The following is a 23,748-nucleotide window of genomic DNA, read 5'->3' as shown; positions in this document are numbered from 1 at the left end:
ATGCACATTAAATCAGAAATCTAATTAGAGTGTTCATTGAAATTATAACTTTAGTTTTAAATGAAATTAAAAAAATGAATGACTTGGACGAATTGGTGAGATTGTATGAATACATTTATGTTCAGCTCAATGACTGAGTAGCAACCGCAAATCTCCACAAGCTACTAATTTCTAGCTGGTTTCTTTTATTTGTGATGAGGTTTATTACGGCAATGAATCCACTAGCGGCCTTAGGGCACTGCTACCTATGCGGCCGCAGTGGGCCCCGCACTCTCATAGGCCCCGCGCTTACTCTAGTTGAAAATTATTAAATTCAACCATTTTAACCTCTAGTATTATGGGTTCCCGCGGTCTCCTGATTTTCCAGGAGCTTCTGGAAATCTCCTGAAATTGCAAAGTGTACGAAAAGAGTCACGAAAATCTCCTGAAATTATTAAAATATCCTGAAAACTCATAAAAATGTCATGAAAAATAGACAAAATTGTCATTTTGGGGGTATCATTCAATATGGAAAACGCCAATCCTACTAGCGATTAAAAAAAAAGGCATTGTCAACTTTCATTTAATAAAAATAATAGGGCGAAATGTAACCAAAACATGAAGTTCCAATACTTAATTTACTTAATTTAGTCAATGGCATAAAAATAGAGATCTGAATCTATCTCGATCTCTTAAAAAAACAATCAAAAGCGATATTTTGCTAGTTGATAGTAAATCTAAAAGACAGACTAGGAGAGGTGGCGGTAGATTAATTCTCACTCCTTTTTAAAATTTTTGCTAATGATTGCATTTGGCACTAGTATAGGGGGTAGGGCGACTCGATGTAAGAATTTATAGCATATATAAATTATATTAGTGACAGTTTTTTTTTTAATTTTGTAATTTTTTAACTAAAATACAAAAAAAAAAGTATTCGTTTGTCCGATGGGCGGAGGGCGATTGTATGTATCGCCCCTCCCACCTGGTTCAACCCTTTTTCATTTTATATTTTCTAATGATGAAATTTGAGATTAGAGTGTGGTGCGACATAATATACAAATGGGTTCAAATATCACTATAAAGCTAATATTACATAGATTTTTTTTTCACAAACTATGATTTCTCCATAAAAATAGGAACCCCCCCCCCACTCAGATGGCTAGATTGGGGCGAGCAGAAGAAGCAATCGCCCCCCCCCCCACCCCACCAAATCGGCCAAGATACCAGAAGTGGAGCGACATAATATTAAAAATTTAATAGTAGGCTAATTCAACTAATTTTGTTCACAAACTATGATTTCTCGATAAAAGTAGGACACCCCCCCCACACACACACACTCACAGGGTTTAGGTGGCAAGGGCAGTAGATGTATCCCCCCCCCCCAACACCACCCAATCGGCCAACAGGGGAACAACATAATATAAAGATTGGTTAAAATATCAATAACAAGTTTTAATCATATTTAATTGATTCTGTTAGCAAGCTGTGATTTCTACTAATAAATTGGACCGCCCCTCCCACTCGAAAGTTTATGGTTGGTGGGGGAGTGATGCCATCGCCCCCTCCCCACCTGACCAAATCGGCCAACATACTAGAGGGGGGGGCGAAATAATCTAAAAATAGGTTGAAATATAAATAATTAGTATATATCATTAACATAAGTTATAAATTCGTATACAAATTGTGTGTTTTTTTTTTACTAAAATTCGTCCGTCCCCCCCCCTCCCCCGAAAGGGGGGTGGGTCGGCCGAGGGGGGGATCACCCCTACCGCCCCCCCCCCCCCCTGGATCCGCCAATGAATGAAGCCATATTGTAGAAACAAGAAGCCGGAAAGCAGTCAACAACTACTGTACAATGACAAATAATGTAAGATATAAAATTTGAATCAGTTTTTGTAACCAGACTTTGTAGTTTCCATTCTTGAATTTTGGTTTAAGTTCTTCGTTTGTGGATATTTCAATAAGGTATTCCTGTATTAACTATTAATATTGGTTCATCTGTGATTGGAATCGAAGTTTGTTCACGTGGCTCCATACCCAGTCGGGAAAATCCAAGTGAAGTATGTCTTCAACTCTTTGGTTAACGGTACGTAATAGACATAGTAAACAGTAGGGGCGAAATTAGTATTTTAAAAATGATCCGATAGGATAAATTGGCTTCTTGCAAAAAAGTTGTTTAAATTGTATACATTTTCCATCTTTCTTGCCATGTTTTATGCAGAAATGTATCTAAAGATAAAAATCGTTAAGAGAAAAAATATCATTTTGACCTTTGGCCTGATGATGTCAGAGTAAATGTTTTTAGTGAACACTGAACTTGTGGACAAAATGCATGAGTCTGCAGACGACATGACTGCCGCAGAAACGACACCAATGCCAATAATTCCGACAGGAAGTGGTGTCAAGTAACTTAACGCCAGAGGGAGGATGTAGATCCGTTGATCATCAGGAATAGGAATCGGTCCTTTGTAGTCGGTAGAGTTCCAGTCTGAAAAAAGCAGATACTAAGGTCTGAAAATAGCAGATACTAAGGTCTGAAAATAGCAGATACTAAGGATTTTATACGTGTATGTGACTGTATGAACATTTTATGTATCATTAGATATTGTCGTGTTCCAATAATATTTTAAAATGTAAATTGTATCTTTCAAAGAACTGGTATTGAACAAGTAACAAATGTATTTATTTCCTCCCTTTGTATTCACTATGTGCTAAAGATTCGTGTTAACACAAAAAGATAAAAATAGAGGGTTTTATAGTACAGTAGTCACTGTGGACACATAATTTGTACATGCAATATTTAACTAATTCACTAACCTATAGATTTTAAAACTCACGAAATGATAAGTTATCACTCATATAAAAGTAGGTCGACCTATATCATATAGCAGTGTATCACGATGGAGGAGAGAGAGAGTGAAAGAAAACACTTGAAGTCATGGTGGTTGGAAGATGGTAATAGCACTGTGCATCATAGGTCCACCTTGAATCGAGACCAGAGGAGAGAGAGTGAAAGAAAACACTTGAAGTCATGGTGGATGGAAGATGGTAATAGCACTGTGCATCATAAGTCCACCTTAATGGAAGATGGTAATAGCACTGTGCATCATAAGTCCACCTTAATGGAAGATGGTAATAGCACTGTGCATCATAAGTCCACCTTAATGGAAGATGGTAATAGCACTGTGCATCATAAGTCCACCTTAATGGAAGATGGTAATAGCACTGTGCTTCATAGGTCCACCTTGAATCGAGACCATTCGCTATAGAAGGCCTAACCACTGACCTGCGGGATCCTGTGGGCAGTGGAGACCAAAATCTCTTTGCCACCTCGTACAGACCTGGGACGTGGCAACACGTTATTGGTCTCCACTGCCCACAGGTTACAACGTTGTAGGTGAGTGTTCTATGACGTTTGGTCTCTCTTTAATACACAATACACTCGACGACGTCACACAGCATTGACTACACACGTAGGTGAGCAGAAGACATCTACACAAACACAGACCTGTTGCCTTGGCAGCGAGGCCCATCATGATCGGCGGGATCGCCAAAAACAGGCTGAAGAATCCGGAGAGAAAGGCTGACCACTTGGCGATGGAGACTGTCTTACATGCCAACGATCTTTGAAACAGAGACTGTCAACATGAAATGGAAGAAGATGTGAAAATAATGTAATGGTATTTATTTAATAGTCAAGCTCTAGAGGTAAGAATAGTGGAACTGATTCCGGGTTGTTATAATTTAGTTATCTTGTAGCTTCTAGGTCAGGTCGTTGAAGGGCATCACTAATTGTCATTGTAGTGTGCATAGGGAAATAAATTCTTCGTTGGCGGCAATCAATTCACTTTTTTAAAAGTCAGCAGCGAATGTTAGATATCCTTAGATTACAGTGAACCTTTCAAACATCAATATATTTTACTTAGTTTTAATTAAAGCAGTAATTAGATATACATCAAGATCTGGCAAAAAAATAAATAAATTAGGGCCTAAAATGTAATATGTAGGCTATTTTAACAAGAAAAGAATTTTAAAAAATTCAGTGTTACAATCTTCTACCCTGACCTCGCTGTTTTTAGACCTAAACATCTGAAACATTTTGCATCTTTAGAAAGACTAGAAAATAATGTACATCAATTGCTTCAGATAAATATGTTTGCCTTTTATTCTTCTATATAGGGCCAAATGATTCACAGTCATTTGGTAATTCTATAATTCTTAAAATCACTCGTTTTGTTCGTGAATTTCATCAAAGTATTCCCTACACTAGAAAGTACACCCTAGAAACTATTCAATAGCTCAACAGAAGAACAATGGGACGTGAGTCAAAACTGCTGGGTTTTATTTTTTTTTACAATTTATCTGATCCTTTGATAGACATTCTCTTCTCTCCCCTTCCTTTATCATGTCCTTCCTCCACTTTCAGCAGTGCAATGGAGGTTCGGGCAGCACTTCAAACAAGCAGAATAGTAAAATAGAAAATCTTTACATCATCTGCCCCGTGGAAAAACTTAACATCACCTGCCCAGTGGATCACATTACCCTATCTTCCCTGTGGATCAGCTTGACATAATGTGCCCCGTGGGAAAGCTTTACATCACCTGCCCCGTGGATCAGCTTTACCCTATCTTCCCCGTGGATAAGATTTACATAATCTGCTCCGTGGGAAAGCTTTACATCACCTGCCCCGTGGATCAGCTTTACACTATCTTCCCTGTGGATCAGCTTGACATCATCTGCTCCGTGGGAAAGCTTTACATCGCCTGCCCCGTGGATCAGCTTTACACTATCTTCCCAGTGGATCAGCTTGACATAATCTGCCCTGTGGGAAAGCTTTACATCACCTGCCCCGTGGATCAGCTTTACATAATCCTCCCCGTGCATACGTTCAAACATAAAATCAAATTTTCTTTTAAAATAATGTAGAAACTCCTCATATTAAAAAACAGTATTCTAATATGCTATTGTTAATTTTTAGCCTAGTGCCTCATAGAGCGTATGTATGTAGCTGTTTAAATGTATTATTGTCATATGCTATACTATTGCAAATATTGCTTCATTTAGGAACGCCTTCAGTTTCAGTTTTGAATGCTAGAATACATCCTAACTTCTCGGAGACTACACATGTTAAATACATTAACCTACATACTCAGTGAATACCTCGAGATTCAAGCACTCTTCAGCTGGTTGCCGTCATGAATGTTTCTACGTTTTCCTGATTTACCGTATAGACCAGTGTATCTATAACATGGGGCGTAACTTTGAAGTTGTTTCAACTATTCGTTTGACTTGAACAAATTGATTGAATTGGCTTCTGTCAGTTTCAGTAAGTCCAATAGTTATAGTAGGTCTCAACACAGACCCGCGACGACGCAACCTGTGGGCAATGTAGACCAAAAGCTGGTTGTCACCTTACAGGTCTGACGTCACGACCCTCCAGACGGTAAAATGTTTTTGTTTTTAAAGAAATATAGTGACCGCCCTGAAGTAAACTTATTTGTTAATCTCTTTAAAATTTTACCTTAATGCTCACGTAAACAAAGCGCCCCCCCCCTCGGACAAAGGCTTTGTAAACTTTGCGTTCCATGTGAAAATATGTGGATTACTGACAGTTAAATACTGCACTCGTTCTTTAATCTTTGGACTCAAAGACATTCGCCTTATTATTATTTCTTGAGGCGTTGAGTCTGCGATTATCCTTTAGGTGTTAAGATTGGAGTGAAGTGCTAAAGAAAGAAGGTCCTTACCTGCCAGGGTAAACCTCCCAAGACACATAACAGGAGCGTGTCAATGTAGCTCGCTATTGAGGAGGTCGGCACGGTGCCTAGCCAAGAGTTTTGTATCGTGCTCAAGTCTACAGCAGGATGGCTCAGGGAGAACGGAAAAGCAATGATCTGAAAGAATGGACGAAGACAATGTTTTAGTTGAAACATTAACAATCAAATAAATAGAACATGATTACTCAGACCATCACTGGACAGTTTGATCTGTCATCTTAGTTCAATGAATTTTCAGTGATATCGTGTGATCAGCACATTGAGAAGATGCAGGGTATATATTTTGAATGGCAATATGAGCAATGGGTATTTCTATATTAAAAAACAAGCAAAATATAAAAAAGTCCTTTTATAAAGCTTATCTAAAGGGTAAGAACTCTGCAATTAAATCTATATCTACCAATAATTTACAAGTTATTTCTCTTATTCGATATCAAACAAAATAATTAATTACCAATAATTAATTGACTAATTGAGTATTTTTGTTTATTGATTCATGTTTTTTTTTAGGTACAACAAATAATTGTTTAAAGTATCAACTTCAGAATGCGTGAGGGAGATATAGAGTTAATAATTAGTTAAGGGGACTAAACCCGACACATCTAGACATATTTGTGAATACTAAAGGATTAGTTTCCCTTGTTGGAATCAAATAAAATAATTAATTACCATTAATTAACTGACAAATTGGATCCATTTTATTTAATCTATTCATGTCTTGTCTATGCCAATGAATAATTGTGCGAAGTTTCAGCTTGACATGAGAATGGTTGTGGGAGAAATAATCTGTACACAATTTTTACCAGACAGACAGACAGACAGGGCCGGCCTTAGGCCACTGCAACCTATGCGGCTGCAGTGGGCCCCGCACTTTTGTAGGCCGCGCCGTGTAAATGATTAAATTAAACCATTTTAACTTATTATTAAAGGGTTACCGCGGCCTTCTGATTTTCAAGGAGCTCCTGGAAATCTCCTGAAATTGCAAATATACGAAAAAGTAATGAAAATTTTCTGAAATGATTAAAATCGTCTAAAAACTCATAAAAATGTCATGAAAAATAGACACAATTGTCATTTCGGGGTGCCATTCAATATGGAAAACGCCAATCCTACTCGCGATAAAAACAAATCCGGTTTTCTCAGCTTTCATCGAATAAAAATGTAACAATAAGGCGAATTTTAACCGAAATAGGAAGTTAATTTACTTTAATAGTCACTGGCATACAAATAAAGATCTAAATCTATCTCGACCTCTTGAAAAAAAATTAAAAGCGATTATTTTGCTAGACGATGGTAAATCTAAAAGGCAGATCTGAATGTTTATCGGCTTTTTGTTGGAAAACTACACTCTATTGTAGATGGCTCGTCAAGTTAATTTGACCGTGATTTTGTTCTTTGTAAAGTATAAATAAAATGCAAAGACGAATTTATATTCTGATACAAAACCTTAATTTTCACATATTATCCTTATCCCTACCCAGAAAGGGCCCCGCACAATGCGTTTCGCATAGGGCCCCGCAATCTGTAAGACCAGCTCTGCAGACAGACAGATGGAGTTGATATAAGCTTTGTAAAAATAGTACATAACGCGTTAACATTTCCTTATCATCTACTACAGCACCTGTATTGTGCATAGAGCTGCCGCATGTATCATTACTTAGCTCTCTGTGTGTGTGTGTTATAATCTCAAAGACATTCCTGCTCCGTGGGAAAGAAGAAGAGAAGCAGTGAGCAGTCGAAACAAGCGGTTCCCCTCACCTTCTTCATAGCCACCTAAATGGCACATGCACTTTTAACAGACTCAATGCATTGGAGGTTACTGGTTGCCTCAGTTTGCTGCATCCATTTACTGCCTTTTTACATTGGAGGCAGATCATTGTATAGGTGAAGCTTAATGTCAATGACCAAACGTCTTTACTTCTCCCAACATATGTCAGACAACCAACAATATACCCATTACAGTTAGGTGGACTCAGGGCCGCCACAGTATTCACCAGATTCGAAATTGATACCCTTCAGTTCCAAAGCGAAGTGCTTTACTACTTAGCCACCATACCCCAAATGAGAAAATGTACTACACCTGAAAGCATTGTTGACTCTCTCTCTCTCTCTCTCTCTCTCTCTCTCTCTCTATATATATATATATATATATATATATATATATATATATATATATATATATAATAATAATAATAATAATAATAATAATAATCTTTATTATCCGTAAGGAAATTTGTCTTACAATTTGTGCATTACACCAAACAAAAAACATTATAACTATAAGAAACCAAAGTGTACATTCACACCAGACTCACTCATAATTTACATGTGACAAAGTTTATACCAGATTGTTCTTATTTAATGATTTGATTGCCAGGGGAACAAAAGAGTGTTTGTGTCTGTTTGTCTTTGCTATCGGTGTCTTGTATCTCTTTTGTGATGGTAAAATCACAAAGTCCTGACACAAAGGGTGATTCTTTATTTCGAGGATCTTGTTAGCTTTTTTATAGATGTTTGTCTCAAACAACTGCCCAAATGGGGTTTGTTTTTTGCCAATGATTTTGCCAGCAGCATTTAGGATTCTATTAAGTTTATTTTTATTTTTAATGCTCAGATTGCCATACCAGGCAGTGATATTGAAACTTAAAATATTGCAGATGTGAGCGTGATAAAACATAGCCAAGGCCTTTTCGCTAACATTAAACGAGGACAGTTTTCTTAGTAGTCGTAATCTTTGCTGCCCTTTTTTGCTGATATAATCAGTATTTGCAGTAAAATTTAGTTTATTGTCTAGGATAGTACCAAGGTATATATATATATATAGAGAGAGAGAGTGAGAGATATATACACCTAAGATTATTTATAATGATATTAAATATATATATTTACAATAAACTATTGACTAATTTAGAGTTATGCAAATACAAAAAAAAGGTGCTATTACATGGTCTGAATAGTGAAATCACACATCTTTAGCGTTGTGTGAAAGAAACATCATATCAGAATAGCATTAGTTATATCCTGTTTGAATACTAATAGCACAGGTTGAGATTCACTGATTTGTGCATGTTGAGGCTGCTGCTCTATTGAAAATGAGTCGTATCCAGGATAATGAACTCCGACTGGGGTGAAGAAGTAGGCCTACTATTCCTACTATTACAGCTATGTAGATATCCGGGGAGTCAATGAAAGAACGTTTATTTTACCAGACTGGGTTAGGGTTAGACTTGCATCATGTTTTTAGGACAGTTTGGCTTGACTCCAGTAAACGATTGATCTCGGGTTCGAATCTTAGTGAAGACTGAGATTTCGAATTTCCAGATTTATAGGACGCCACTGACTCCACCAAACTCTAAAGGATACTTGACATTAGTTAATTAAAGTGAAGATGGTTGGTCATTGTGCTGGACACATTGTATCCTTGTTAACCGTCAGCCATAGAAACAGATGACCTTTACATCTTCTGCCATTTAGATTGCAAGATCTGTAAGAGTTTGCTTTAAAAAAAAAAGCTTTATTTGTGTAACATCCACACACGTGAAATAGATTGGCCATGGTACAAACCGGATATAGGATGACTTCTAATTTTAAGAAACTCGGATATAACAGAGTAGGATGACCACGATACCAAACGGATTTACGATTTCTTTCCACAAGAGAAATCGTTCGGATATTACATAACGGCCAAAGTTAGGATTAATTAATAAAGTCTTTTTGTAAAATTCGAAATTTCTTGTTACGTTACTCAACTGTGGGTTGAGTTTTGTTACGATGTTTTATAAAGGGGAAGAGGGGTCAAAAACGTGATTCTCTGTGTTACGTAATATCCATACGTTCCCAAAGCAGGGCGGCATCGTTACTTACCAAACCAACAGCGATGAAAATCAACTGCAGTACGTCTGTGTAGGCTACTGAGTACAGTCCACCAAATACTGTATAGATGACGGCCACAGCTGATGAAACCACAATGGACACAGTGGCGTCCAGGCTAAGTATAATAGAGATTGTGGCACCTAGAAGAATACATAATATTTCCACAAAAACAATTAGAACCAAATCCTGAAAATGTACATTTTAAACATAGCATTAACTATGTCATTGTTTATTAAATGCTTCTATAGTTTTTTAGATATTTACACACACACGCGCGTTTACATACATACATACAAAACGCACACACATACATACATATATGTAGGGATAATAAAGGTTATTATTATTATTATTATTATATATTATATATCGGTACTAGCTGTTTGGAGCTACAAGACAGCGAGCGAGTACCAACACTTACCCAGTGCAGCTAAAACAGCAGCTGTCCAGAAAAGGTCACCTAAGATTTGAGGAATAAAGAGAATGGCTCCGACCTTTTTCCCGTACTTGAGTTGAAATGGATCAAACATTGTGACGTAGTTCTCACTTCTCATCTTCGGGATATGACAGAAAGCCCCTACAACAACAAACAGCGTTCTCAATAGTCGAGCTCAATGCTTACATCGGGAATTCAACCAAAAGCACTTTAAGGAAACATTGGTACACAATCCACACTATTCTTTTTTAAAGGAGGCACTTAGAGTATTTTTAAATATGGGTGTTATGAGGAAAAACGGCTATTGAGTTTTGTGCTGTACACCTGTCTGTCTGTCTGTCGTGGATCTCAAATAATAGAAGCTCTACTGAAACTGCGGTATCACTATCGCCTGTACTGTGCTCAAACAAGAGATGCGTTTGTTATTCTGAAAGCAAGCTTTTTTGTGTTAGAAATTAATGACTTTTTTTTCATTCAGTTTTCATTATTATGTCCAGAAGTGTCGATGGTGACAAGCTCCCATCTGGTACGCGACGTTCTGAAGAAGCCGTTTCAACGCGCCATTGTTTTGACGCGTGTCGTTTGGGTGCAAGAAGTTCAGACGCTAATTTAAAAAAAATCATATTATATATATATATATATATATATAGATAAATACATACATACATAGCCTACATACATACATAGCCTACATACATACATAGCCTACATACATACATAGCCTACATACATACATACATACATACATAGCCTACATACATACATACATACATAGCCTACATACATACATACATACATACATAGCCTACATACATACATAGCCTACATACATAGCCTACATACATACATAGCCTACATACATACATACATACATACATAGCCTACATACATACATACATACATACATACATACATAGCCTACATACATACATAGCCTACATACATAGCCTACATACATACATAGCCTACATACATACATACATACATACATACATACATACATACATACATACATACATACATAGCCTACATACATACATACATACATACATAGCCTACATACATACATACATACATACATACATACATACATACATACATAGCCTACATACATACATAGCCTACATACATACATACATACATAGCCTACATACATACATACATACATACATACATAGCCTACATACATACATACATACATAGCCTACATACATACATACATACATACATAGCCTACATACATACATAGCCTACATACATACATACATACATACATAGCCTACATACATACATACATACATACATACATAGCCTACATACATACATAGCCTACATACATACATACATACATACATACATACATACATACATAGCCTACATACATACATACATACATACATACATAGCCTACATACATACATACTTACATACATACATACATACATACATACATACATACATACATAGCCTACATACATACATACATACATACATACATACATACATACATAGCCTACATACATACATAGCCTACATACATACATACATACATACATAGCCTAAATACATACATAGCCTATATACATACATACATACATACATAGCCTACATACATACATAGCCTACATACATACATAGCCTACATACATACATAGCCTACATACATACATAGCCTACATACATACATAGCCTACATACATACATACATACATAGCCTACATACATACATAGCCTACATACATACATAGCCTTCATACATACATAGCCTACATACATACATAGCCTACATACATACATACATACATACATAGCCTACATACATACATACATACATACATAGCCTACATACATACATACATAGCCTACATACATACATAGCCTACATACATAGCCTACATACATACATAGCCTACATACATACGAATTTAGGAAATTTAGGCACCGGATATTTAGGCACCGGATATTTAGGCACCGCGTATTTACAGATATTTAGGCACCGGATATTTAGGCACCCGGAAATTTAGGCACCCGGATAATTGGGCACCCGGAAATTTAGGCACCGGATAATTAGGCACTTTTTGACAAGGCGGAAAATTAGGCACCGGATAATTAGGCACTCTTTAATTAGCGACCTTAATTTTGAAAGTAGTTTTAAAATGTTAACGTATATGTTATCCTTGGGCTTTGGGCTATCGGTGACGTTATCAAAAAAATAGCAACTAGAACGATTCTAGCTAAAAAAAAAAGCTGACAAAATGGGGAAAATGACAATCATGACAATCATGAGAATGTGTGGAAAAAATGACTCATGAGTCATTATATAATATAGACATCAAAGCATTCAGGGGAGGGGAGGTAGAGATGATTCTCCGATCATTGCTTCCGTCCATCACCGACCCCTACGGTTGACTGGTGAGTTTTTTTTTTAAATTGATGATTATGCAAATTGTGTAAATATTTAGTTACTAATGTAAATACTTAGGATTAAAAAGTATTATAAAATATTTTTATTATGTCGGGGAGTGTTGGCGTTAAATATAATCGCAATCGCCCTCTGCTTGTGGGAAAGGGAGGGGTCGTACTCTTAAAATGGGATGGGCGGGGCGGGGGGGGGGACGCACACACTCTCACTTAAATGAGAGGATTTCTCGCAGGTAGATGTAAACTTAGTCGTAAAAGTTACGTAGTGAATCTGAAGGTTACACACTGGACTAAAGGGTATGGAAACACAAAGGTGTTCAAATGGAAGTCTGGGGATTATATTTTAGAGGCCTTCCAAAAACTTTGGTAGACACATTTCTGTTAAAACAATCATAATATTAATAACAGTAATAAAAATAATAATATATATGAGGGAAATGAAGATAGTAAAATTTCATTGGGCAGTGTTGAAAGTTAGGGAAACGAGTGTTTTTTGTTTTTGTTGTTTTTTTAATCATATGTGTGTGTGTGTGTGTGTTTAATAATGTGTGTATGAAACCTTTTTTTGTCGTTTTTTCATTCTAAAAAAAAAAATTGTATGTGGCACTGAACACAAAAGGAATGGGGGAATCATACCTACTGGAAAATTGTAATGAATATATTTGGTTTATGATAGAGAAGGTGGGGTTAAATTGGAACATCAACAATCTTCTATAAGCAGAATAAGTATTAATAAGAGACCAATATTCCAACAAAAAATGATATTTAAATTGTTAACTCATCTGTCTTCTCCATAAACTTTTTTTTTAATTTTCAAAACATTATATTTTATCGTAATTTCTAGCCGTTTTGCGATTTCCATTGCAATTTATATAAATATTATATGATTATATTACATAAATGTACATCTATATTCAATAAAAAGTTAATGACCACATTTGTAGGACGTAACACACCTCTACACTCCCACAATAGATCTTCCTAAAGGGGTTACCTATTAACACTATAAAAGAAGGAGTGTTGATAATAGATATTAATGGTATTATAAAATATGTATACTACTTTAGTTAATCAACATATTTAATTCCTATAAGTAACGCGCGCAAATCCACATTGCTCATTTCCATTCCCACTATAAGAAGACAATTTTCTCCAGACTTCCATTTTAGCAGTTATGTTCAATGCTGTACCCTGCCCTGAATCCTGTGAGGTCTATATTTTATAATGACTTTTAATCCGGAGTCATTTTTTCCACACATTCTCACGATTGTCATTTTTTTCCTCGTTTTGTCAGTTTTTCTTTTATATCATGAAAATTCAGTAAGAATCGTTCTAGTTGCTATTTTTTTGATAACGTCACCAATAGCCCATAGCCTAAGGATAACATATACGTTAAAATTTTAAAACTACTTTCAAAATTAAGGTCGCTAATTAAAGAGTGCCTAATTATCCGGTGCCTAATTTTCCGCCTTGTCAAAAAGTACCTAATTATCCGGTGCCTAAATTTCCGGGTGCCTAATTATCCGGGTGCCTAAATTTCCGGGTGCCAAAATATCCGGTGCCTAATTATCCGGTGCCTAATTATCCGGTGCCTAAATTTCCAGATACCCATACATACATACATACATACATAGCCTACATACATACATACATACATACATACATACATACATAGCCTACATACATACATAGCCTACATACATACATACATACATAGCCTACATACATACATACATACATACATACATAGCCTACATACATACATACATACATACATACATACATAGCCTACATACATACATAGCCTATATACATACATACATACATAGCCTACATACATACATACATACATACATACATACATACATAGCCTACATACATACATAGATAGCCTACATACATACATACATACATAGCCTACATACATACATACATACATACATAGCCTACATACATACATAGCCTACATACATACATACATACATACATACATACATAGCCTACATACATACATACATACATAGCCTACATACATACATAGCCTACATACATAGCCTACATACATACATAGCCTACATACATACATACATACATACATAGCCTACATACATACATACATACATACATACATACATACATAGCCTACATACATACATACATAGCCTACATACATACATACATACATAGCCTACATACATACATACATACATACATACATACATAGCCTACATACATACATAGCCTATATACATACATACATACATACATACATACATACATACATACATACATACATACATACATACATAGCCTACATACATACATAGCCTACATACATACATACATACATAAATACATACATACATACATAGCCTACATACATACATAGCCTACATACATACATACATACATAGCCTACATACATACATACATACATGCATACATACATACATACATACATACATACATACATAGCCTACATACATACATACATACATACATACATACATACATACATAGCCTACATACATACATACATACATACATACATACATACATACATACATACATACATACATACATAGTCTACATACATACATACATACATACATACATACATACATACATACATACATAGCCTACATACATACATAGCCTACATACATACATACATACATACATACATACATACATACATACATAGCCTACATACATACATAGCCTACATACATACATACATACATACATACATAGCCTACATACATACATAGCCTACATACATACATAGCCTACATACATACATAGCCTACATACATACATAGCCTACATACATACATAGCCTACATACATACATAGCCTACATACATACATAGCCTACATACATGCGATATACATTCTACCCCCCCCTCCCTTCCCCCTAAAAACAAAGTCGTAAAACAGGTTTTGAAAAAAAAAAAAGGTCAGAAAAGGTTTTGATGACTTTATGAATAAATATCCCGAACTAATTATATAGGTAATGTCACGATTTGTTTTGTACAGTAGTATCGTCTCCCCAAATTGCATGACGTGTGAGGTCAGAGGTGCCTCTATGACTTTCTTTGAGTACACTGAAGAAGCACAGTGTGTTGAAGGCTTTCAAACCCAGTTCACTCAAACAAGTAATCCAACAATGAACAAACAATAAAATAGAAATCCCTTGTACAATTCCAATAATCACTTGACTAACATAGAGTATTATGGTAAATAAGTAAAGTACAGCGGAGCACTGGCGGATCCAGGGGGGGGGGGAGCGGTAGGGGCGTAAAGAAATCACACAATTTGTATATGAATTTATTAGTTATGTTAATAATATATACTAATTATTTATATTTCAACCTATTTTAGATTATTTCGCCCCCCCCCTCTAGTATGTTGGCCGATTTGGTGGGATGGGGAGGTGGCGATGGCATCAATCACACCCCCCCCCAACCATAAACTTTCGAGTGGGGGGGGCAGTCCAATTTATTTGTAGAAATCACAGTTGTTATTGATATTTTAATCAATCTTTATATTACGTCGTTCCCCTGTTAGCCGAAGGGGGGGGGGCGAATACTTCTACTGCCCTTCCCCCCTAAACACTTTGAGTGGAGTGGCGGTCCTACTTTTATGAGAAAATCATAGTTTGTGATCAAAATTAGTTGAATTTATAATTTTTATATTATGTCGCTACACTTCTGGTATCTTGGCCGATTCGTTGAGGGGGGGGGGGAGCGATTGCATCTACTGCCCTCCCCACTCTAGCCTTCTGAGTCGGGGGGGGGGCTATTTTCATTGAGAAATTATAGTTTTTGAACAAAATTAGTTGAATATCTATATAATATAAGCTACAAATGGATATGTAAACTCATTTGTATATTATGTCGCACACACACTCTGATCTCAAATTTTATCATTAGTAAATATAAAATGAAAAAGTGTTGTACCAGGTGGCAGGGGCGATACATGCAATCGCCTTCCGCCGATCGGACAAACCTATACTTTTTTCCTCTTTGTATTTTAGTTAAGAAATTACAATTTTTTTTAAAAAATCTGTCACTAATATAATTTATATATGCTATAAAATAAATTCTTATAACCCTATTCTTTAATGCAAAATGCAATCAATAGCAGAAATTATAAAAAGGAGCGAGGATTAATAGTTTTCACTCTATCGCCCTCTCCCCTTTCCAGACGAAAACTTGACATTTTAAAAACAAAATAGTCAAATATGGCGACAGAGTTGATGTAATTGCACATGAATTTATCTGAGTTATTTTAAGAAAGACTTTCTTTTGGAAAATTTAGAATTCATACGAAATTTTTCATTATAAGAGTAACAATTGAGATTTGTTCTGAACCCTAATATTATTTTCCTAGTTTCCTTTTTCCAACCTTTACTCATACTGATATTTTTCTATTGTATAACAAATTTTGAGACTATAGTTCACAATATACGCTTGAATCCTAAAAATGCCAAAAAAATTCGTAGAATCTAATCGGTCCACTTTATTTCTCCTCCCACTTCCGAATTTTTTTTTTTCAGAACTATAGTAGTAGTAGTACCTACTGTATCAAAACAAAGTTACAAACATGCCTATTGAACAAAATTTATCACTTACGAGTGAGTATTTTTAAAAAATATTATTTTTCGAATATTTTTTTTTCGGCGGCGATCCTCAATGTCTTAATCTAAATGTGTGGGGTATCTTATCTTTTCAAGGATCAAATCGATTGTATTTGCAATGTAGTAAGGGCCTGTAATTTCATATTAGAATATTTTTCAAGTAAAACATTTTCAAAAGGTCCTTTTTCAATAGGATGAATAATGAGCTGTAGATGTCAGGAGAATACGTCGGGGCTTCAACATATATATATATATATATATATATATATATATATATATATATATATATATATATATATATATATATATATATAATACTGTACACGGGTTTATACTTAGGGTTAGGATTTTGAAAAAAATCGCCCCCCTCCCCCACTCCAAAGTTCTGGATCCGCTAATACCGTGGAGGTGTACATAATTTCTAAATATCCATCAAAGAAAACTGCACACTGAACAATCTCAGAAGAGTCCATTATGTAGTAGCATACAAAGAAAACATTTCTGGATTATTTATGTTTTTGTTAGTCTTCTAGTCAAGTTTCTTAAACTTCTACCATGACCTTCGATCTAGTTCTAAATAGTTCTAAATTAAGTTTTGTTTCAGTATTTCTTCAAGTTCTTTTGGGATGATTCAATCTAGCAATAAACAACTTTTTCCCCCTTTTACATACACAGAAAGCGACCCAACAACCTGGTCAGCCCTTTTCACAGGCTTAAAGAAATATAAAGAAACATATATGTCATGATCTATAGGCATATGTGTTTGTTTTTTTAGTTCAACGACCACTTTAGTTTTCCGAATTGTAAAGTTCTTTAAAAAACAACAACTGAGTATGCATAGTGCATATATATTGTTATAACTAACACTTGAATTAGAGTTAAAAAGCATTTCAGGCTCATTTGTGAGGAAACAGTGTTAAATTACTTCTAGAAACTAAATCTAGAGAACCAAATATACACTCGCCACGTTTATAAACCAAATAGACACTCGCCAAGTTTATAAACCAAATAGACACTCGCCACGTTTATAAACCAAATACACACTCGCCAAGTTTATAAACCAAATAGACACTCGCCACGTTTATAAACCAAATACTCATTCGCCACGTTTATAAACCAAATAGACACTCGCCAAGTTTATAAACCAAATAGACACTCGCCAAGTTTATAAACCAAATAGACACTCGCCAAGTTTATAAACCAAATAGACACTAGCCAAGTTTATAAACCGAATAGACACTCGCTAAGTTTATAAACCAAAATAGACCCTCGCCAAGTTTATAAACCAAATAGACACTCGCCAAGTTTATAAACCAAATAGACACTCGCCAAGTTTATAAACCAAATAGACACTCGCTAAGTTTATAAACCAAATAGACACTAGCCAAGTTTATAAACCAAATAGACACTAGCTAAGTTTATAAACCAACGAGACACTCGCTAAGTTTATAAACCAAATAGACACTAGCCAAGTTTATAAACCAAATAGACACTCGCCAAGTTTATAAACCAAATAGACACTCGCCAAGTTTATAAAGCTAATAGACACTAGCCAAGTTTATAAACCGAATAGACACTCGCTAAGTTTATAAACCAAAATAGACCCTCGCCAAGTTTATAAACCAAATAGACACTCGCTAAGTTTATAAACCAAATAGACACTCGCCAAGTTTAAAAACCAAATAGACACTCGCCAAGTTTATAAACAAATAGACACTCGCCAAGTTTATAAACCAAATAGACACTAGCCAAGTTTATAAACCAAAAAGACACTAACCAAGTTTATAAACCAAATAGACACTCGCCAAGTTTATAAACCAAATAGACACTAACCAAGTTTATAAACCAAATAGACACTCGCCAAGTTTATAAACCAAATAGACACTCGCCAAGTTTATAAACAAATAGACACTCGCCAAGTTTATAAACCAAATAGACACTCGCCAAGTTTATAAACCAAATAGACACTATCCAAGTTTATAAACCAAATAGACACTCGCCAAGTTTATAAACCAAATAGACACTAACCAAATTTTTTAAACCAAATAGACACTAGCTAAGTTTATAAACTAAATAGACACTAACCCAGTTTATAAACCAAATAGACACTCGCCAGGTTTATAAACCGAATAGACACTAACCAAGTTTATAAACCAAATAGTAACTCGCTAAGTTTATAATCCAAATAGACACTCGCCAAGTTTATAAACCAAATAGACACTCGCTAAGTTTATAAACCAAATAGACACTCGCCAAGTTTATAAACCAAATAGACACTAGCCAAGTTTATAAACCAAATAGACACTCGCCAAGTTTATAAACCAAATAGACACTCGCCAAGTTTATAAACAAATAGACACTCGCCAAGTTTATAAACCAAATAGACACTCGCCAAGTTTATAAACCAAATAGACACTAGCCAAGTTTATAAACCAAATAGACACTCGCCAAGTTTATAAACCAAATAGACACTAACCAAATTTTTTAAACCAAATAGACACTAGCTAAGTTTATAAACTAAATAGACACTAATCAAGTTTATAAACCAAATAGACACTCGCTAAGTTTATAAACCAAATAGATACTCGCTAAGTTTATAAACCAAATAGACACTCGCCAAGTTTATAAACCAAATAGACACTCGCCAAGTTTATAAACCAAATAGACACTCGCCAAGTTTATAAACCAAATAGACACTAGCCAAGTTTATAAACCAAATAGACACTCGCCAAGTTTATAAACCGAATAGACACTAGCCAAAATTATAAACAAATAGACACTCGCCAAGTTTATAAACCAAATAGACACTCGCCAAGTTTATAAACCAAATAGACACTAGCCAAGTTTATAAACCAAATAGACACTAGCCAAGTTTATAAACAAATAGACACTAGCCAAGTTTATAAACCAAATAGACACTCGCCAAGTTTATAAACCGAATAGACACTAGCCAAAATTATAAACAAATAGACACTCGCCAAGTTTATAAACCAAATAGACACTCGCCAAGTTTATAAACCAAATAGACACTAGCCAAGTTTATAAACCAAATAGACACTCGCCAAGTTTATAAACCAAATAGACACTAACCAAATTTTTAAAACCAAATAGACACTAGCTAAGTTTATAAACCAAATAGACACTAACCAAGTTTATAAACCAAATAGACACTCGCTAAGTTTATAAACCAAAATAGACCCTCGCCAAGTTTATAAACCAAATAGACACTCGCTAAGTTTATAAACCAAATAGACACTCGCCAAGTTTAAAAACCAAATAGACACTCGCCAAGTTTATAAACAAATAGACACTCGCCAAGTTTATAAACCAAATAGACACTAGCCAAGTTTATAAACCAAAAAGACACTAACCAAGTTTATAAACCAAATAGACACTCGCCAAGTTTATAAACCAAATAGACACTAACCAAGTTTATAAACCAAATAGACACTCGCCAAGTTTATAAACCAAATAGACACTCGCCAAGTTTATAAACAAATAGACACTCGCCAAGTTTATAAACCAAATAGACACTCGCCAAGTTTATAAACCAAATAGACACTATCCAAGTTTATAAACCAAATAGACACTCGCCAAGTTTATAAACCAAATAGACACTAACCAAATTTTTTAAACCAAATAGACACTGACTAAGTTTATAAACTAAATAGACACTAACCCAGTTTATAAACCAAATAGACACTCGCCAGGTTTATAAACCGAATAGACACTAACCAAGTTTATAAACCAAATAGTAACTCGCTAAGTTTATAATCCAAATAGACACTCGCCAAGTTTATAAACCAAATAGACACTCGCTAAGTTTATAAACCAAATAGACACTCGCCAAGTTTATAAACCAAATAGACACTAGCCAAGTTTATAAACCAAATAGACACTCGCCAAGTTTATAAACCAAATAGACACTCGCCAAGTTTATAAACAAATAGACACTCGCCAAGTTTATAAACCAAATAGACACTCGCCAAGTTTATAAACCAAATAGACACTAGCCAAGTTTATAAACCAAATAGACACTCGCCAAGTTTATAAACCAAATAGACACTAACCAAATTTTTTAAACCAAATAGACACTAGCTAAGTTTATAAACTAAATAGACACTAATCAAGTTTATAAACCAAATAGACACTCGCTAAGTTTATAAACCAAATAGATACTCGCTAAGTTTATAAACCAAATAGACACTCGCCAAGTTTATAAACCAAATAGACACTCGCCAAGTTTATAAACCAAATAGACACTCGCCAAGTTTATAAACCAAATAGACACTAGCCAAGTTTATAAACCAAATAGACACTCGCCAAGTTTATAAACCGAATAGACACTAGCCAAAATTATAAACAAATAGACACTCGCCAAGTTTATAAACCAAATAGACACTCGCCAAGTTTATAAACCAAATAGACACTAGCCAAGTTTATAAACCAAATAGACACTAGCCAAGTTTATAAACAAATAGACACTAGCCAAGTTTATAAACCAAATAGACACTCGCCAAGTTTATAAACCGAATAGACACTAGCCAAAATTATAAACAAATAGACACTCGCCAAGTTTATAAACCAAATAGACACTCGCCAAGTTTATAAACCAAATAGACACTAGCCAAGTTTATAAACCAAATAGACACTCGCCAAGTTTATAAACCAAATAGACACTAACCAAATTTTTAAAACCAAATAGACACTAGCTAAGTTTATAAACCAAATAGACACTAACCAAGTTTATAAACCAAATAGACACTCGCCAATTTTATAAACCAAATAGACACTAGCTAAGTTTATAAACTAAATAGACACTAATCAAGTTTATAAACCAAATAGACACTCGCTAAGTTTATAAACCAAATAGATACTCGCTAAGTTTATAAACCAAATAGACACTCGCCAAGTTTATAAACCAAATAGACACTCGCCAAGTTTATAAACCAAATAGACACTCGCCAAGTTTATAAACCAAATAGACACTAGCCAAGTTTATAAACCAAATAGACACTCGCCAAGTTTATAAACCGAATAGACACTAGCCAAAATTATAAACAAATAGACACTCGCTAAGTTTATAAACCAAATAGACACTCGCCAAGTTTAAAAACCAAATAGACACTCGCCAAGTTTATAAACAAATAGACACTCGCCAAGTTTATAAACCAAATAGACACTAGCCAAGTTTATAAACCAAAAAGACACTAACCAAGTTTATAAACCAAATAGACACTCGCCAAGTTTATAAACCAAATAGACACTAACCAAGTTTATAAACCAAATAGACACTCGCCAAGTTTATAAACCAAATAGACACTCGCCAAGTTTATAAACAAATAGACACTCGCCAAGTTTATAAACCAAATAGACACTCGCCAAGTTTATAAACCAAATAGACACTATCCAAGTTTATAAACCAAATAGACACTCGCCAAGTTTATAAACCAAATAGACACTAACCAAATTTTTTAAACCAAATAGACACTAGCTAAGTTTATAAACTAAATAGACACTAACCCAGTTTATAAACCAAATAGACACTCGCCAGGTTTATAAACCGAATAGACACTAACCAAGTTTATAAACCAAATAGTAACTCGCTAAGTTTATAATCCAAATAGACACTCGCCAAGTTTATAAACCAAATAGACACTCGCTAAGTTTATAAACCAAATAGACACTCGCCAAGTTTATAAACCAAATAGACACTAGCCAAGTTTATAAACCAAATAGACACTCGCCAAGTTTATAAACCAAATAGACACTCGCCAAGTTTATAAACAAATAGACACTCGCCAAGTTTATAAACCAAATAGACACTCGCCAAGTTTATAAACCAAATAGACACTAGCCAAGTTTATAAACCAAATAGACACTCGCCAAGTTTATAAACCAAATAGACACTAACCAAATTTTTTAAACCAAATAGACACTAGCTAAGTTTATAAACTAAATAGACACTAATCAAGTTTATAAACCAAATAGACACTCGCTAAGTTTATAAACCAAATAGATACTCGCTAAGTTTATAAACCAAATAGACACTCGCCAAGTTTATAAACCAAATAGACACTCGCCAAGTTTATAAACCAAATAGACACTCGCCAAGTTTATAAACCAAATAGACACTAGCCAAGTTTATAAACCAAATAGACACTCGCCAAGTTTATAAACCGAATAGACACTAGCCAAAATTATAAACAAATAGACACTCGCCAAGTTTATAAACCAAATAGACACTCGCCAAGTTTATAAACCAAATAGACACTAGCCAAGTTTATAAACCAAATAGACACTAGCCAAGTTTATAAACAAATAGACACTAGCCAAGTTTATAAACCAAATAGACACTCGCCAAGTTTATAAACCGAATAGACACTAGCCAAAATTATAAACAAATAGACACTCGCCAAGTTTATAAACCAAATAGACACTCGCCAAGTTTATAAACCAAATAGACACTAGCCAAGTTTATAAACCAAATAGACACTCGCCAAGTTTATAAACCAAATAGACACTCGCCAAGTTTATAAACCAAATAGACACTAACCAAATTTTTAAAACCAAATAGACACTAGCTAAGTTTATAAACCAAATAGACACTAACCAAGTTT

At 34.9% G+C, this 23,748-nt stretch overlaps 1 protein-coding gene across 8 annotated transcripts in view; it reads right to left on the bottom strand.

Moving 5' to 3' along the window:
• LOC106054859 (high-affinity choline transporter 1-like) overlaps window positions 1-23,748 on the bottom strand; it is a 61,213-nt gene that overhangs the window by 1,123 nt on the left and 36,342 nt on the right. For 6 of the 8 annotated variants that reach the window (XM_056020406.1, XM_056020407.1, XM_056020403.1 and 3 more), the window contains 5 exons: window positions 10,051-10,206; window positions 9,621-9,769; window positions 5,727-5,873; window positions 3,488-3,617; window positions 2,250-2,467 (listed from right to left, as the gene is read on the bottom strand). In XM_056020406.1, coding sequence (XP_055876381.1) covers window positions 2,250-2,467; window positions 3,488-3,617; window positions 5,727-5,873; window positions 9,621-9,769; window positions 10,051-10,206 — 800 coding nt within the window. The remainder of the gene's footprint in view (window positions 1-2,249; window positions 2,468-3,487; window positions 3,618-5,726; window positions 5,874-9,620; window positions 9,770-10,050; window positions 10,207-23,748) is intronic. The other 2 variants (XM_056020409.1, XM_056020410.1) reach the window with 1 other exon arrangement.

Source organism: Biomphalaria glabrata, chromosome 2 (assembly GCF_947242115.1).
Source record: "Biomphalaria glabrata chromosome 2, xgBioGlab47.1, whole genome shotgun sequence".
NCBI lineage: Eukaryota > Metazoa > Mollusca > Gastropoda > Planorbidae > Biomphalaria > Biomphalaria glabrata.
Note: the sequence above shows the minus strand (reverse complement) of the source record. Positions and strands in the feature narration are given on the sequence as shown.